Source organism: Salvia splendens, chromosome 13, assembly GCF_004379255.2.
Source record: "Salvia splendens isolate huo1 chromosome 13, SspV2, whole genome shotgun sequence".
Taxonomy (NCBI): domain Eukaryota; kingdom Viridiplantae; phylum Streptophyta; class Magnoliopsida; order Lamiales; family Lamiaceae; genus Salvia; species Salvia splendens.
The window spans coordinates 6,693,140-6,709,902 of NC_056044.1; the positions used below are offsets into that span (position 1 = coordinate 6,693,140).

Genomic DNA, 16,763 nt, shown 5'->3' on the forward strand with positions numbered 1-16,763 from the left:
TATGTATAGGTAAAACTTCCTCTCCAACTAGGAAGAATGCAAGTAAAACATTCATAATGCATGTTACTTCATTCGTACACTATATTACTTCAATCATGTTGCCTGTTACTTCATTTTTCAGATTGTTCATAGTACTTCATTCGTAAAATTTATTACTTCATTTATAATGCATGTTACTTCATTCGTACGCTATATTACTTCAATCATGATGCCTGTTACTTCATTTTTCAGATTGTTCATAGTACTTCATTTGTATACTTTATTACTTCATTCATGTTGCTTTTTAATTCATTCAATAGGTGTTGTTCCCCATATGTGCAAATCAGCATTATTATGCTGTTTGTTTTTGCTTCAAGAGAAATGCTATTGTTGTAATAGACAATTCTGCAAACGGGGATGACAATGACCTCACAATAAATTATGGTCACATTCCAGAAACATTGGTTCGTATTCTTCTCTTATGTTTGAATTTTATAACACATACATATGAATGCACACAACTATAAATGACATGTATTTGTTTTGTGCATGCAGAGATCATACTTTTGTCACTTCCTCACCAAGAATGGTCTCCACGCATATTGTAAGATAGTGTCCAACTCCAAAATGCAGAGATTGAAAATGCCATGGAGGACAGTTGATAACGTTGAAGATTGTGGAGTATTTCTAATGCGGCATATGGAAACGTACAAGGGTGAGCGAGAAGGTTGCTGGAATTGTGGATTGAAGAAATCAAGTTCGGGTGTCCTTCAAAGCTTGAGGGCTAAATATTGTTCGACGCTGATGTTAGCCGAAAACAGCCATGAAAGCTTCAACAACAAAATTGTTACAGCAGCGTATTACGAAGAGGAAAGCAAACACATTGAAATTGATGTTGAGAAAATGATTGCGGCATATTTAAAGAAGAAATGATCATTTTAGCAGATCAAATTTTGTATTCGACATACATCTGTTATGAGCATTGAATAAAGTACCACGCGTTTTAATGTTGTTCATTATTAGGCTATACTACTGCATTGGGTAACAGATTTAGTTCATTTCAGAAATCTTAGTTCATTTCAATGATTTATTGACAAATGGAAAATATTTCATATAAAGTTAGATTAATAATCTATTCCTACAATATATCTTGTTTATTCTATTTAAGCTTGCAAAAAGTCTACACAAATTCAAATTCAAAATGTAAATGAAGTAAGAAACAACATGATTGAAGTACAGAAGTAAGGGAATGAAGAAACAAATCCAGATATTTAGCCTCAACATCGGATTTTCCTCTTTATATGTTGTTCAATATTAGCCTGTAATGCTGCATTGGGTACCATATTTAGTTCATTTCAGAGATCTTAGTTCATTTTTTAGATCTATTGATTATTGATAAGTGAATGACAAATGAAAAATATATCAAAGCAAGACTGAGAAAAACATTATAATAAAGAAAAAATAAGCCATTATAACAACACTTCAGTCTATTCTCTTTAAGCTCGCAAAAAGTTTTAACAAATTCAAATTCAAAATGTAAATGAAGTAAGAAACTACAAGACTGAAGTACAGAAGTAATAAAATGAAGGACAGAAATATCCGAATGAAGTAATAAAACAACCAGCTTCAACATTGGTTTCTCCTCTTTTTCTTGTTATTCTCCTCCTGTATCTTATCACAATTTCTTGAATCATGCCGACCAACCTCGCCGCATTTTCCACATTTTCGACCACGCTTGGACATCTATCTCATTTCCTTCTCAAGCCGAGAAAGACGTCGACCACAATCTTTGGTTTTGACGACATCTAGTGGATGGACATCTATTTGACTAGGGACATGTGATCCATAAAAATTCTCAATCATTAATCTCTTTTCACTAATTGACAACACATTTCCCTCACCAAGTACTTCTTTTCTCCCTTCAGCCATAATTTGTCTAAATGCTCGAATTTTATCACCATCTCCTTCAATAAGCCGTGCAATATCATAAAAATCTCCATGCATATCCCTATACTCCTGCTTCATCTCATCCACAACAATAAATGCTTCAATATCATCATCAAACCCACAATGCACAGCCTTGACAAATTTAGACTTCAACCAGCGTCCTCCATGTAACTCTTTAGGGATTAATTTCATTTTTTTTTGTTTCTCAAGACCCAAAAAATGTGACTGCATACAAGCCCATTCCTCCCAAACATCTTACAACTACATGCATATGAATCAAAAGATGTGGAGTATGACACAGTCCAGTTCTTCGAGAACTTGTCGTTGACTACATAAATCTCATTCTCACCAATGTTTGACACTGTCACCATAGTGACATTGTCAACTGCTTCCTCAATCTCACTTTGAATTAGTTTGAAACCACTATCACTATATATTGTCGAAGCATGCTTCTCGAGGGCTGAATTTGTTTTCAAAGTTGGAATTGTGTTAAAATCCAAGTATTCTAGCCTATTGTTGTTGCTCCTTTGGCCATCCAATGCATTGTTGTAATTCATAAGAAATTCAACAAGATTAGAACGAGACTTGGAGTACCTCTTGAAGAATATGTTCTGAGATTCAGATATTGATGTGGTCTTTATAAAACATACAAACAACTGTTAGTGGAAAATTTAAACAAAACAAAACATATTCATTCAAACAAGAACAGAAGTTCAGTTTTACTATTTATTACTTCATAGTAACAACAATTTAGTTCATTATGAGTACAGATCGCATATACACTACAATAATATCAGCATTTAATATTCAACAATAACAGAAGTTCATTTTAACTTGTTATTACTTCAGGATAAATAAAATTTAGTTCACTATGAGTACAGATCGCATATACACTACAAACATGAAAAAAAATCTGTTTTACTTCATTATTTTTAAGCACATGGATCAACTTTCCAACGTTCCAACGTAGTTTTAAGCTCATTTTTTCGACATTTAGTTCATTATTGATCTTTTTACACTACAAACATGAAAAAAATCGAAGATAACACATTGCTCAATTAGAAAAAGTCATCAACCTTCATCTGCAGTATTATTTGATTCTGGCTCTGAATCCGAATCTGAATCCGTATCAAAAAGAGAGCCTCCTGGATTTCTAAGATCATTCATAATCGATCCATCATTGATCGATGTAGATCCTGTTGATGTAGATCCTAATCCGTCTTCATTATTGGTCGATGAAGATCCATCTTCAACCGCAGAATTTGTCGGTGTTTTTCCTACTCCATCGAGGTGCTGATGAATTTCACGTGTGGAATTCTCCATGGATGACAATTGAGGCAGATCGTGAATTGAAGGAATTGTGAAAACTGAGGCAGCCACAGATCGATCGAGAATTTGATGCAGATTGCGATTGATCGACGATGCAGCAATTGCAAAACGATCGTGAATTGAGGAAGCAAAACCCGATGGAGTTGAAGCATTCGTATGCTGCATCGATCAACAAAGTAGTGAATCAGCAAACGATCGTGAATTGAAGGACAGATCGCAAGAAAATTGATGAAGATTGCGTAAAAATTGATGAAGATTGCTTGAAGATTGTGTGAATATTGTATGAATTGAGAGAAGGAAAGAGATTAACGTTTTTTATTAAGATTAATAAACTGATTTCCGAAAATACCCCTAAGCATGTTTTTATTGAATAAATAATTAAATTAATTGTAAATTAATCCTAACCACAAGATTTAAAAAATGGAGGGCCCTAATTTGGTCTCTAGTTCGGCCCTTAAGATTGGTTCGACATTGATCACATCCCTATATATATATATATATATATATATATAAATAAAAGTGAGACTCATATTTCATTAATTTATTCAACTCATCTTTTATTAGGCCATCCACAGTGGGGCGGACGATAGCGTCCTCGCTATCGTCCGCCACTGTGGCTCCACGGACAACGGATGATGCGTCGTCCGCACCCGACGCATCGTCCGCGGACGATAGGGCATCTCCGCCCACTGTGGGTGACGCGGACGATGCAACGCGTTTTAATTTTTTTTATTTTTATTTTTAAAATTCAAAAAATTTGTTATATATATACCCCAACTTCACTTTTCATTTGTAACTTTTCGATTAACTTTTAAACTCTCAAATTACGCTATAAAATGGATTCCGGTGGATACTCAAGTCCTAGTAGCCCGATGTTTGGAGATGGCACACGGTGGCCGGGTACACAACCTGGCGAATATCGGTCGTTCGACGCCAACACGCAGTACGATCCGGACTTCAGTACGGATTCACACGGTCTCTCCGACACGGAAGTTGGGGCTTTTATAAGATAGTCAATTTTTTTATTTCTAACCCGTATAACTTTTTTTTATAATCAATGAATTTTTTGTCGTTCTTAGTTAATCGTTGTGTTTTTTCTAAATTTGCATTTATATATTTGAAAACATTTAAATTAATTAACAAAATAATAGTAAAATGCTTAGGGCGCCCCGTAGGGCGCACCTTAGGGCGTCCACTGCAGGTGGAAGGGGAGGAGGATAAAATGCTAACGTGGCGGTGCATAGGGCGGGCTTTAGGGTGCCCCTTAGGGCGCCCCGCTGTGGATGCTCTTATACTTCTTAAAACCCGTGTAATAAGTAAATAGGACTCCTATTGTGGGACGGATTGAGTATTTTGGTAAAATGCGCGGAAAAAAAAAGTTTTTTCAATATGTTAATAAGAAAGAGACTAAATTGAAATAATTACACTTTATGACGTGGAGGATATTTTCATAAAAAATAATTTAAATAATATTAGATTGAAGTTTATAGAGGTCAGTAAATATTTATAATATTATGGACCAATATTAATATCACAAAGTTTAGTACTACTAGTAAAAAATGTTTCCTCTTTTGGGCAAAATTTAACGGAATTATGGAAGTCCGTCGATCGCATTGCAGGTACAAATACAGTCAACTTGTGTTTGAGAGGCACACACAATATCCACTCCCCCTCTACAAACCTAAACTCTCTCTACAATTTATTTCTCTCTGCAATCACATTTGTATGGCCGCTAATTTGCAGCGCAATCGTGGACTTGCGAATTTGGGCAAAAGATTAGCTCGCCAGATCCGCTCTCGCGATTCCCTTGCCATTTCTCTGCTCCACCGCAGGTCTGTGTGTGCGTGTGTAGCTAAGCTGCTCATCTCGATTATTCACCTCTTCCTAATTAAAGGAATAGTAGTAAGCAAATGATTTTCTGCAATCGTCATAGGATTTCATATGATCGCAATTAATTTTTAGCACTTGTTGATTGCTTCACTTCTATTTTTTCTTCATGATTGATCAATTCGGCTTAGACTTGTTAACGCGCACTCAAATTTGGGGGGGAAATAAACCTAAATCCAGGGGACATTATTTTTGGGGTAATCATCATATTGGAAGACATTTTTGTGTTATTTTGCTTAGAGATTAAGACACTGGAATGACATTTTTAATTAAGTGAAAAAAAAGTCTTGTATAGATAATAGAATGAACACCTTTTGGCTGATATTTCAAAAGTCTCAATCAAGTATAGGATTGTATTCATTTTAAACACGCATTCAAAATTCCATGAATGAAGTAGTCATCTTTGTAGATAGGATTATGCTGTCGTTGCCAAGAACATGACATTTTCGCTATTTATTCTTAAGAAAAAAAAAATTTGTCCCTATCACAGAGGCTTTATTTCACTTATCCTTTATTTAGTGGTGGCTTGGGATGCCTTGATTCTTTCTAAACTGGAGGTGACATCACTGACATGGAACTCCATCTGACTTTTGCTTGATTTTTTTAATTGATTAATGAATAGAAATTTAAAGGCTATGTGACACGTCACGATGGACTCAAACCTGAGACCAGAGGTCTCGGGTATTAAACACTCACTAGGCCAACCACGCACATCGATTTTTCTTTATCCTATAGAAGGAAGGGGGGAGGGTTCTTTTTTTTTTTGTTTTGGCTCGTAAGCCTCATATTGCGTTAGCTATTATGTTGAAAAATACCTTCTTAGTCCCGGAATAAGCCTCCTATTTCGAGATGTATCTTGTTCTTATTATTCAATGCAAATTCTTTACTTTTTTGGTTTTTCATCCACTAATTAGGACTAGGGAAATCTTGTCCCGAAATGCAATTTTTTTTCTTGATCATCCATGGGTGAAGAGTAAAATTGCCTACTTCCATCATATAGGCATTTGACGGATTATTTTGGGGACATTTGGACCGAGTAAATGGAAAGTGTAGATCATAATATTTCATATACGATATGTTTATATGTGTAATTTTGACAGAATCTTCTCTCTTGTGGGAGTTGAATTTGAGTATGATCATCAATTCATTTGCACAATGCATGTATACAACAGGAGTGTGCAAGCTTCAGCCTACGAAAAGAACCCAGAGGAGAATGTGAACTCGACTCTGGTCCCAGACCACGTGATCCCACCTCAGTCGGACGAGTACTGGGCTCCTCACCCGAAGACAGGGGTGTTCGGGCCTGCAACGGATGAGAACCCGGGTTTGGGCCGCAACCCTGGGGGTGAAGGAGGCACTGACGGGGGCTCGGTGTTGGAGGAGAAGGCGTTCTTCCGCCCGCTCAAGGACTTGGAAAAGCCTCCGGTCCAGCCGTCCAGCCTTGAGTCGCATAACTAGGTTGTATCTGTATCTGTAATGAATAATAAACCTGTATGTTTGTACCCTAAAGTGCAGAATATGATACTGCTATGTTACGAGAATGGGTTAAGTGTGTGATAATGATGGGAATAGTTTGGATTCTGCGATATATGCTTTAGTTTTTTTTATCTTTTACTTTTTTTATGGAGTACTAGTAAATAGGGGGTTTGTTCTAATCCTTCTTTTCTGGCTGATTTTTTATAAATATCGGTAAAATGTAGTTCCAAATGATTCAATTAAAAAGTTGCCTTAAAAAAAATAGAACATGGGTGATCTGCATATCCTAGGCGTCGTTTTCGGTCGGATCAAGGAAAGTTGTCTCATTACTCTTAAATGTTAAAACTCTTAAATCTTGCACCACGTTGACTTGGTGATGATCCTAGCTCATTTATATAAATATGAATAACCTTCTTCCTCATACGGCTTTTTAAGGGATGAGTGGTTCATGTCTAATATGATATCATAGCGTGCCCATGTCGATGATGGGTTTTTTATAGCTTTATCTTTTTTTCTTGTCTACCCACGTGATGGAAGTCCGATATGTAATTGCGGCCAGTTAAAACTCTTAAATCTTGTCCCACATCGGCCTAAAACTCTTAATCTTGTCCTATATCGGCTTATCCACGTGATGGAAGCCCGACATATCATTCCGGCCTGTTAAAACTCTTAAATCTTGTCCCACGTCAGAGACATGTGTGTTAAGTTAAAACTCTTAAATATTGTTCCATGTGATGATCTAATAACTCCAAAATTGATAATTAGCGGTGGATGTTATCTTATCTTCCAAAATCCAACTTCAATTGGCCTTATATGCCTTTTTCTTTTTGTCCTTGTCTTTTTTGAAACCGATAGATCGTTTATTTTAAACGGGAAGGAACTACTTTAGTTCATTTAATAAATAAAATCAGATTACTTTATTCACAGTCCAGTTAGGCTTGTTAATCTTCTATTGTAATTTATTGATTTCATTTAATTTTTGCTAATGCTTATTAGAGATTTATTAAATAAATAGATAAAGGAGATAGGGGGTTGACTGGAGCACCTCCTCAAATGTTACTGCAATTTAAATCAACCTAACTGAAGAAGAAAAACGGGAGGAATTGAGAGGTCGATTCTAATAAGTACAAACATAAACCATATACCTCATCTGCTCATCATATGGGCTTACCTCACTGAAAATTTGTATACAACGGCAAGACCATGATCTGAAGTGCTGGTTTGTCGGAAAGAGTTGAAGAATATAATGAAAATCTGAAAGAAATTAAGGTTTTTATCTTAAAAGCAATTGGTAATAGAAGGAGAAATTTATGATACTTATATAGTGATTTCACGTTACCTCTTCTTTATACCGTGGGTGTAAATATGAGATGGTTTATTTTTATTTTTGATAAAAAACACACGCTACAAAAAGTCATTGTGTCCCGACCAAAAATACCGAGCATAGTTAAATGTGCTCGGAAAATAAAAAACCGGTGTGTTAACTTGTGAGAAATTGCGAGCACGTTAAACGTGCTCGGTTTTGGCAATTTAGTCATGGAATTATGGCATACCGAATGTGCTCGGAAATAGGTGAGCACCAAATATGTGCTCAGGATATACAAAAATAATACTTGTGATATTATTCAACAATTTCCTGAGATCGGCCTTGTGAAATATTACACCGTATGCTTGTGTTCACCAATATATGCGAACACCATATATTTTTTACCAATACTTGCGAGCACCATGTCCATATTTGTGCTCGGAAAATACCGATCACCTTAAAAGTGCTTGGTATATCTGCATTGTGAAATGTCCGAGCACCCTAAATGTAGTCGCAAAATTTTGGATGAAAATTAGTCAGGATTAGGAGGAACTATTACTCCATAAACTTGTGTTCACCAATATATGCGAGCACTAAATATGTGCTAGTACAAAAAAATGCATAGTGAAATGTTGTATAAAATGATAGTTTAAGGGGTTAAAATGATATGGTCTTGTTGCTGTTTGTGCTGTTTTAGGGAATAAATGATACTTTTGTTGCATAAAATGATAGTTTGAGGGGTTAAAATGATAGTTTGGGTACATAAAAATGATATATAACGTTTATAAAATTATATGATCTTGCTAATGTTTGTGGTTCTTGTTTTGAATAAATGATACTTTTATTGTGTAAAATGATAGTTTGAGAGGTAAAATAATAGTCTGGGTGCATAAAAATGATATAATCCGTCTAATGTTTTTAATATTTCATTTCTCCAAGAAGACGGTAACATCAAACATCAACGACACTATATTATTTTATACACGTTATATAGTATCATTTTATACACCAAAATTATCATGTTATGTACCAAAAGTATCATTTTTTAAGAAGATAGCAACAATAAACATCAACATCACCATATCATTTTATAAACGTTATAATATCATTTTTTAGCCATTGATATAATACAATGCAATTAGGATTTCGTTGAATCGTCCTAAAATTATCTTTACTTTGATATTTTTTGTAAAAATATAATTTAAATTAACAAACTTATGAAGATTAAATATTTTTAATTATTTTAGGAGAGAGAAATTGATCTTCATATAGGATGCATAGGAATAACCGTGAGGTGAGTTGTTATATTCAAAGGTTAAAATTGCCCTTCTCATTTAAAAATTAAAGAAAAAAGGAGGGATCAATTTCAGCCACATAATTGAGAAGATGTGTGGTCCAAATTTAGTTATTGAGTTATTATTTAAATTATGGGTTATCATGTGATCACATCCTGAGGATGCGATTATATGAATAACCGATAAATATGGTGATAACTGACAAACACGGATTTTGTATGTTTTTAAGGACTAAATTTGACTCGTTTTAAATGTCAATCGTGCAAATTATGTTCTTAAATTGCATATGTTATACATTTGTTATTTCTGACGTGTTTGTTTAATAAATTATACAGCTGCCTCAGTTCAAGCCAATTCTCCAAGCATTTTTGAAGTCCGATCAGTTATTATTTCATACTATTCTCTTCGTCTTTGAAAGAGTTTCGCGTGGATACCTTGCACGTCTCAATCGTAGTTATGTGGAGAAAGTTATGACCATTTTGCAAACATTGCGCAGTGCAGTCAAAGCTGGCGAAAATTTAGGTGGAAATTCAGAGAAGAAAATAAATTATTGCCCAAATCTCTCCTTTTAATTGATGGGTTCGAAAATATTATACTCCCTTCGTCCTACAATAAGAGTCCTAGTTTGCCATTTTCGTTCGTCTCACAATAAGAGTCATATTTCACTTTTATCATAAATGGTAAATAGGTCCTACATTCCACCAACTTATTTTACTCACATTTTATTATAAAACTAATATCTATAAGTATGACTCATATTCCACTAAATGTGTTGAACATTTCGGATTTTGTGAGGGTCTACGATATGAACATAGTATAAAGTTAGTTATTTAAGTGTTGGTATGTTAATTTAGGAACATGAACAGTGGGTAGTTTTCTTTATTAATAATTGTTATTGTTTTCTTTGTTAATAATTGGTATAGTTTTGTTCATCTGTAGTGGTTAGGTATAGGTTGTCTTTTGTTTTCTATAAATGAGTCGATGTAGAAAATTTATTTTCCTCTACTTTCTTCCATTTTTATCACAGTAGTTCTTAATTGGAGCAAGTAATTGCTCAAAATATTACTCTATTTATAATATCGTTGCACTTAGTTTATGCATTGATTTTGTATTTCCTGGAAATTATCAAATTAATTTTTTGTTTTCTGGATGTTTTTATTTATGCATTGATTTTGTGTTTCCTAGAAGTTATTTATTGATTTTATATTTACTATTTATGGATTGATTTTGTGTTTCCTAGAAATTATGTATTGATTTTTTATTTTTTGAATGTTTTTATGTACGGATTCTACGTGGATTCCTGAGGTTATGTGTTACTCCCTCCATCTCATAATTGATGACACACTTGAATAATAATATGAAATTTTTAGGGATGTTGTTTTGTGTGTTAAGTAGAGAGTGACAATATTATGTATTTATATTTATGTGAGAGAGAATTTTTTTTAAAAAAGAAAATGTGACATCTTTTGTGGGACAAGCTAAAAAGGAAAACATGACATCAATTATGAGACATAGGAAGTATTTCATTGTCATTAAATTTTTACAATTATAAATAATCCTAAGAATTATAATTGACTTATTAAATTTAGTGCTTAAACGGTTAAGCCATGCCATTTACTATATACACCCCCGTCCCAAGGTAGTTGGAGCATTTTTTAGGGCACGGGATAATTAGGTTGCACGGTTATTATTTATTTTTTCATATAATAATTTTTGTGTTATATTTATATTTATTAAACAAGTACGTTGATAATTACCAAAAAGTTAAACTTAAAATAGAATGTAATAATGGTAATTAAGTTAGTATTCAAATGTGTTGTTTTTGAACAAACCGTGGGATTTTAGAAGATTTTTTTCTTTCATCTACCCTTTTTATTATGCTCTTCATTTTATTATGTAATTATTTTAAAACAAAATAAGAGTCTATTACTATTGATGGTAAATGGTACTCTAAATGCAAGATTTGGTGTTTTTAGTTTTACCATTGGAAGAAGCTTCATACTATGGCATAATATTTGGTTGCAATAAATTAATATACCGCATACAATATTAAAAGAATATCATACTGTTTCAATTACATTTTAAATTATTTTAAATTATTAAAATAGAGGAGAGATGAACTTATTTCTAAATATAGAAAGTGGACATCTTGAGTGTGACAAACTAAAAAAGCAATGTGGACATATTGAATGAAATGAGACGGAGGTAGTACATTTTTTTTTTACTTTATCTATTGAGTTAATAGCTGATATATACACTGATTTTTGGTCAATTTAGGTTTTTACCATAAACTTAAAATGTGTTTCGCTCATATTTAATTTCACGTGATGCACCGGGATATATACGTCATCTGAATGTAGATTTCCTTAAAGGACGTAATTTATAGGATGAACGTATAATGGTTTTAAAAAAATACATAAACTTTAATTTGCTGGAAAAATGTAATCATTCAAATTTTACTATTCCATACAAATAAAAGTTGGTATATTTTTTTGCTATAATTAAATTTCGTAGTAAAAACTAAAATTGACCAAAAAGCTAGATGTTCAATTTTGGTAGGTGAAGATAAAACAAGATTTAAAAGAAGTTGATGAGATTTAAAAAATTAAAACAAGATTCGGGACACAAACTATATTTTTATAAGAATGTCCATTAGGGAGCCACAGCTCCTGCCCGAGACATGGTTGGGCCGCGTCTCCCTATAAGGGTGGAAACCGAGGGCCGCGGCGGGGGTGGACGGGCGTGGGCCGACTAGTCGCCGGGGACACGGCCGCGGGAGAAGGCCAGCCCTATTGCAGTACGATGCGGGCACTCCAGAAACATTTTTTTTACCGCGGCGGTGGGAGATGGCTTGTCCACTATTGTGGACACTCTAAGCATCTTATCCAGTGGCGGATGTAGGATTTAAACGTTGGGGTGTCCAAATTATTTATTGACAGTTGCAAAGTATTTTTCGATACTTACCTCACCACTAGTAGTTGTGGCATGAATGAAATTGTGAGATATATAGATTATAGTGAATGACAAATAATAAAAGGGTGATGACAATAACTAAAGATACATATGATCATTGTCGATAAAATAACATCGACATTGAAAGAGCCAACATTGTTACGAATACGTATAATATCAACGTGCATATATGATATATGTGTTTTTCATAATAATGAAATTTTTTAAAATGATTTATCTTGAATAATAGTAATAATAAAGATGAGAAATTTTTTTTCCAAAATGTGTGTAATTTAAAATTAATAGCTTGTTTATTTGTAAAAAATGGGAAGTGTGAAAATAAAAATCTACTTGAGTGGGAAACTATCTTGAATAATAGTACTAATAAAGATGAGAATTTTTTTCTAAAATGTGTGTAATTTAAAATTAATAGCTTGTCTATTTCTAAAAAATGAGTTTTTTTTTTCCAAAATGTGTGCACCAACAGATCCATATTTATTTTTTGTGAATCTATAATAATGTTGTAATACTTGGGGGTTCCATGCAGCCCCAAGTCTCCACATAGGTCCGCTAGTGATCTTATCTAACTAATCATTTTGTCGATGGACTTTTATCGAAGTATTTGTACGTAAGTGAAATGTGTCGTGAGATAGATGTATTATTCGTGGAGTTGTATAATTATATACTTATATATTTCTAAATTAATCATTTTTTTATATAAACAATTCATCCATTTTAAAATTTTATTCTGTTACTTGGGCTTTTGATATTTATTATAGTCTTTCATAATAAATTATCAATATTATTTGGATTACGTATTTATTTTACAAAGAATTGAGTGAGTGATTTTATGTGATTTTGGATCCATCACATAGAGTAAATTAATTTGTTAATTTATGTGGGTTTAGAATAGTAAATACACCCTAAACACACAAAAATACACTTCAATTCATGGAGTACTAATTTCCTCATTCTATACTCTCTTATACGGCAAATTCAAGATTTGGAGCTTCAAAACCCATCTTCAATATTCATCAACTGAGGTAGGAATCCTATCATTTTTCATTTATTTTACTTTCTAGAATATGAATTAACAGTATAATAAAAAGTGATTCGAGTTTAGATTGGGTGTTGAATAGAGACCGAAAATTGAGAAGAAGAGAAAGTTAATCTTGGTGGAATAAAGCTTAGAAATTTCTTAGAAATTGAGATTTGGTATTAATTAAGAGCATATATATACATATGAAATTCAATACATAATACTCTCTCCGTCCCACAAGAATATGCACTATTTCCTTTTTAATTCATTCATAAAAATATGCATTTTTCAATTTTAAAAAGTCTTTTTTCTCTAATGAGGTGAGACTCATTCTCCATTAACAATACTTTAATTACTTTTTCTCCCTACCTCCCTTTTACTTTACCAATTTTACATTAAAATCTGGGTCAACAATACTTTAATTACTTTTTCTCTCTGTCTCTCTTTTACTTTACCAATTTTACATTAAAATCTGAGTCGAATCGAAAATATATATTCTTTGGGACGATGGGAGTAAGTTATAAAAATTAAATTAATCAAGCTAATGGAATTGTAATTTGCAGGAAAGTAAACATAAAATGAAATAGATATATGATAATTTGTAAAACGTAATCTCTTATTAGTATCAAACATTGGCCATAGGCACAAGCCGATATACATTATTCCTCACACATAATTTACATTTATTTATGTTGAGTCACATTTGATTTGATCAAGCAGAGAGAGGTGCGTCATTAGCGTTGAAAATAAGAGTCTCCTGCCGCGAAAACTTGATCCTCTGTGCCTCCTCCCTCGATACTCGGTACGCGTTAGCAACCACATCCACGGGCAGCCCCCTGATGGCCGAGGTGCGGCCGCTCAAGGTGTTGATGGCCGCATTTTCGTTGGTGTTGAATGCAACCCACTCGAAGCCCTGCTCTTCGGCCTGCTTCACCACAGCGAAGTTTTGGGGCACGACGAGCACCTGCCCCTCTCTCACCTGCCCGTCAAACACAGCCTGGCCGCGGTGGTTCACTATCTGCACCCGTGAGGCGCCGCGCGTGGCGTAGATGAGGCTGTGGGCGTTGGTGTACCAGTGTGGTGCGAATATGGCGTTCTACGATACAATGATAATCATAATATTAGTACTGCATCCGTATCCGTCCCATTCAAGATGTTCACTTTCTATATTTGAAAATAAATCACTACTCTCCTCGCTAACATATGCGACTAGTTTTTTTTTCTCTACTTACTCCATCTAACAATTACTCCTAAAATCTCGTGCTAGGAGTGAGACCAAGGGAATATTAATTAGTAAGCTGGTAGTGTTTATATTAAAATTAATTGGGATGATTGTAATATTGTTACCCTGTGGAGGACTCCTCTGGAGGCGCTGAGTTGGAGGAAGCTGAGGATGGGAAGGTTGAAGCTGTTGAGGGTGGAGAATCTTCCGGCGCGTGGGTTGTAGAAGTCGGCGCGTGAGGCTCTGTCGAGATTCTCCTTGACTCTGGCGCTGCAGAAGGTCTCCTCGAGGCCGTTGTGGCGCTCTTGTTCGCGTTCCTGGCGGCTGCGGTGGGGCTGGATCAACTGGATGCTCTTCTCTGCCCTTATAATGTGGCCTCTTTCGTCGTTTTGGCCCCTCAGCTTTCTGGCGGTCTCTACGTCAACGTTGAATGCCTCTGCCAACAACTCGTCCTCGAAACCGCTGAATACGTTGCCCAGTTCTGATTGGGCTTCTTGGCCGCGCTTGCTTCCGCGCTGTCTCCTGTATTGCTCCTCCTCTTGCTGGTTGCCCGGGTTTCCGGCCAGGAAGAAGGACTGAAATTTGGATAATTAGTTGGATGAAATTGGAATAAAGCTTATATTTATATGAATATGTATTTGTATTACCCACATACCCTTGGGTTTTGGTCGAGTTGGTTGGCAAAGTTGGAGTTGTGGTGGAAAACCACAACAACAAGCTCTTGATCGCCGTCGTTGTAAACCCAGTGAGCATCACCAGCCCTGATGGCGATGACGTCTCCCTTCTGGAATTCCTCAACCTTCTGATGTCTGTCTCCTCTGAATCTCTGGCTTCTCTCCTCCCGAGAAAATTGTTGTTGTTGGCCTGCTTCGAATGTTTCCGCGCAGCCAGAGGTCAGGACTCCATAAGTTCCCCTGCCTGCATTGCATACATAGAATAAAATTATGTGAATTGGTCTAATGATGGAGTGATAATGCCTGATCCCAAAAGTGCCCAAAAATCTCAGTGACTATGACGCGACCTTTAAATTAATATTTATTTCATATAAAAAAAGAATAAAATTGATGAGGATTTATCTATTAACTAACCTTGGACGACGTAGACGAGGACGGGGGCGTTGTGGTAGACAGGGAGAAGGAGGCCTCTCTGCTGAATGATGTGGCGGCGGATGGAGACGCCGGCGCATCGGAACTCGTTGTTGTGGTTATCCCAGAACTCGGTCTGTCCGCCCTCCGATTGCACGCGGTAGGATGGCTCCCGAGCGTCGATGTTGCTGAGCTGGCATTCTCCCTGCTGCTCTCTAATGGCGTAGCCCAATCCTAGCAGCAGAAGAAAGCTTAGAACAGAGAGCGAGAGCTTGGCCATGGTTGATATCTTGATGCGCTGTGTGTGTGTGGGGTGATGAGAAGTGGCGAAGCGGAAGCGTCGGTATTTATAGGCGAAACACTCTGCAAATTGCATGGCTGCATATCTCCTTTGGCTTCCACCTATGATTTTGTGAGGGCTACATGGCTTTCTTTCTCTGATACTACATGTCACATGATGACATTCTTCACCTCTCTAAATTAGTATATTTTTTCATCATGTATGTGTATCTGGACGCAAACATAGTCAGATACCTCTAGGCTCTTCTATTTTGTTTACCATTCATCTCATATTTTAATTAGGAAGTGCTATTAGATCATTCTTTGATCTTTAATACAGTTTTATTTATTGGGTACTTAGACACTCACCAACTTATAATAGAAGTTGAATACATTCCCCGTAGTTTAATTTTTCTTATAAAGATAAAATATAAAGTTTTACTTTTATATGTGGACTTTTGGTCTGAAATACAGTTAACAAAAAAACTACAATAAAGTTCAATAATATAAGTCAGTGTGTCTCTAGCTATAAAGATGAGAATTGAAGTAGAAATTTATCTTTTAATTGTCTTTGAAGTTTTGAATTTAATTTGAGTTATTTTATTTGAGTCAAATTCTATTCTATAAGGGAATTGAATTTATTGATAGTCATTTTCAATTAAGATTAGAAATTGAGTTAGAATATAATTCTATTTAGTGTGATTCTTGGTCTGCTATGTGATTTGAATTAAATTAATTCTTCAAAGAGCTTTTCTAGTTTGAAACTTTATTTATTATTCGTGGAATAAAATTCTAACTGCACAGTTTTCTGAATAATGAATTCATTTTTCAAACACCTCTTCGGGATTAAATCATACCACACTGGGCACGCGAATTCTTTGAAATAATATTCTAATATTTTCATGTTATTCAATTACTACCACCCAAGATACCATGACTGAGTTACGAAAAACTCTCACATATTGAT

General features: G+C 35.0%; 2 protein-coding genes and 1 long non-coding RNA gene across 3 annotated transcripts; 2 read left to right on the forward strand and 1 right to left on the reverse strand.

Annotated features, from left to right (window-relative positions):
- Nucleotides 1-310: 310 nt before the first annotated feature.
- On the forward strand, nt 311-995 carry LOC121761701. Its single transcript, XR_006042075.1, has 2 exons — nt 311-443; nt 535-995. It is a non-coding gene; the product is annotated as an uncharacterized LOC121761701 (long non-coding RNA).
- A 3,893-nt stretch (nt 996-4,888) lies between these two features.
- Nucleotides 4,889-6,730, forward strand: LOC121762444 (late embryogenesis abundant protein At5g17165-like). The gene is made up of 2 exons (XM_042158324.1): nt 4,889-5,087; nt 6,315-6,730. Exons 1-2 carry the CDS (start codon nt 4,981-4,983, stop codon nt 6,598-6,600), a joined length of 393 nt encoding a protein of 130 aa, XP_042014258.1. The 5' UTR covers nt 4,889-4,980; the 3' UTR covers nt 6,601-6,730.
- A 7,078-nt stretch (nt 6,731-13,808) lies between these two features.
- LOC121761279 (11S globulin seed storage protein Jug r 4-like) lies at nt 13,809-15,948 on the reverse strand. Its single transcript, XM_042156924.1, has 4 exons — nt 15,521-15,948; nt 15,088-15,350; nt 14,558-15,007; nt 13,809-14,306 (listed from the first exon to the last, which is right to left on the reverse strand). The coding sequence occupies exons 1-4, from the start codon at nt 15,891-15,893 to the stop codon at nt 13,923-13,925; spliced, it is 1,470 nt and encodes a 489-aa protein (XP_042012858.1). The 5' UTR covers nt 15,894-15,948; the 3' UTR covers nt 13,809-13,922.
- Between the last annotated feature and the right edge of the window lie 815 nt (nt 15,949-16,763).

Excerpts from the sequence above, each read along its gene's own strand:
- LOC121762444 (XM_042158324.1), top strand. The coding sequence starts at position 4,981 with ATGGCCGCTAATTTGCAGCGCAATCGTGGACTTGCGAATTTGGGCAAA. Across the intron at positions 5,088-6,314 it reads ATTTCTCTGCTCCACCGCAG|GAGTGTGCAAGCTTCAGCCT; the intron begins GTCTGTGTGTGC and ends TGTATACAACAG.
- LOC121761279 (XM_042156924.1), bottom strand. The coding sequence starts at position 15,893 with ATGCAATTTGCAGAGTGTTTCGCCTATAAATACCGACGCTTCCGCTTC. Across the intron at positions 15,351-15,520 it reads CCTCGTCTACGTCGTCCAAG|GCAGGGGAACTTATGGAGTC; the intron begins GTTAGTTAATAG and ends TATGCAATGCAG. Across the intron at positions 15,008-15,087 it reads AACTCGACCAAAACCCAAGG|TCCTTCTTCCTGGCCGGAAA; the intron begins GTATGTGGGTAA and ends TCCAAATTTCAG.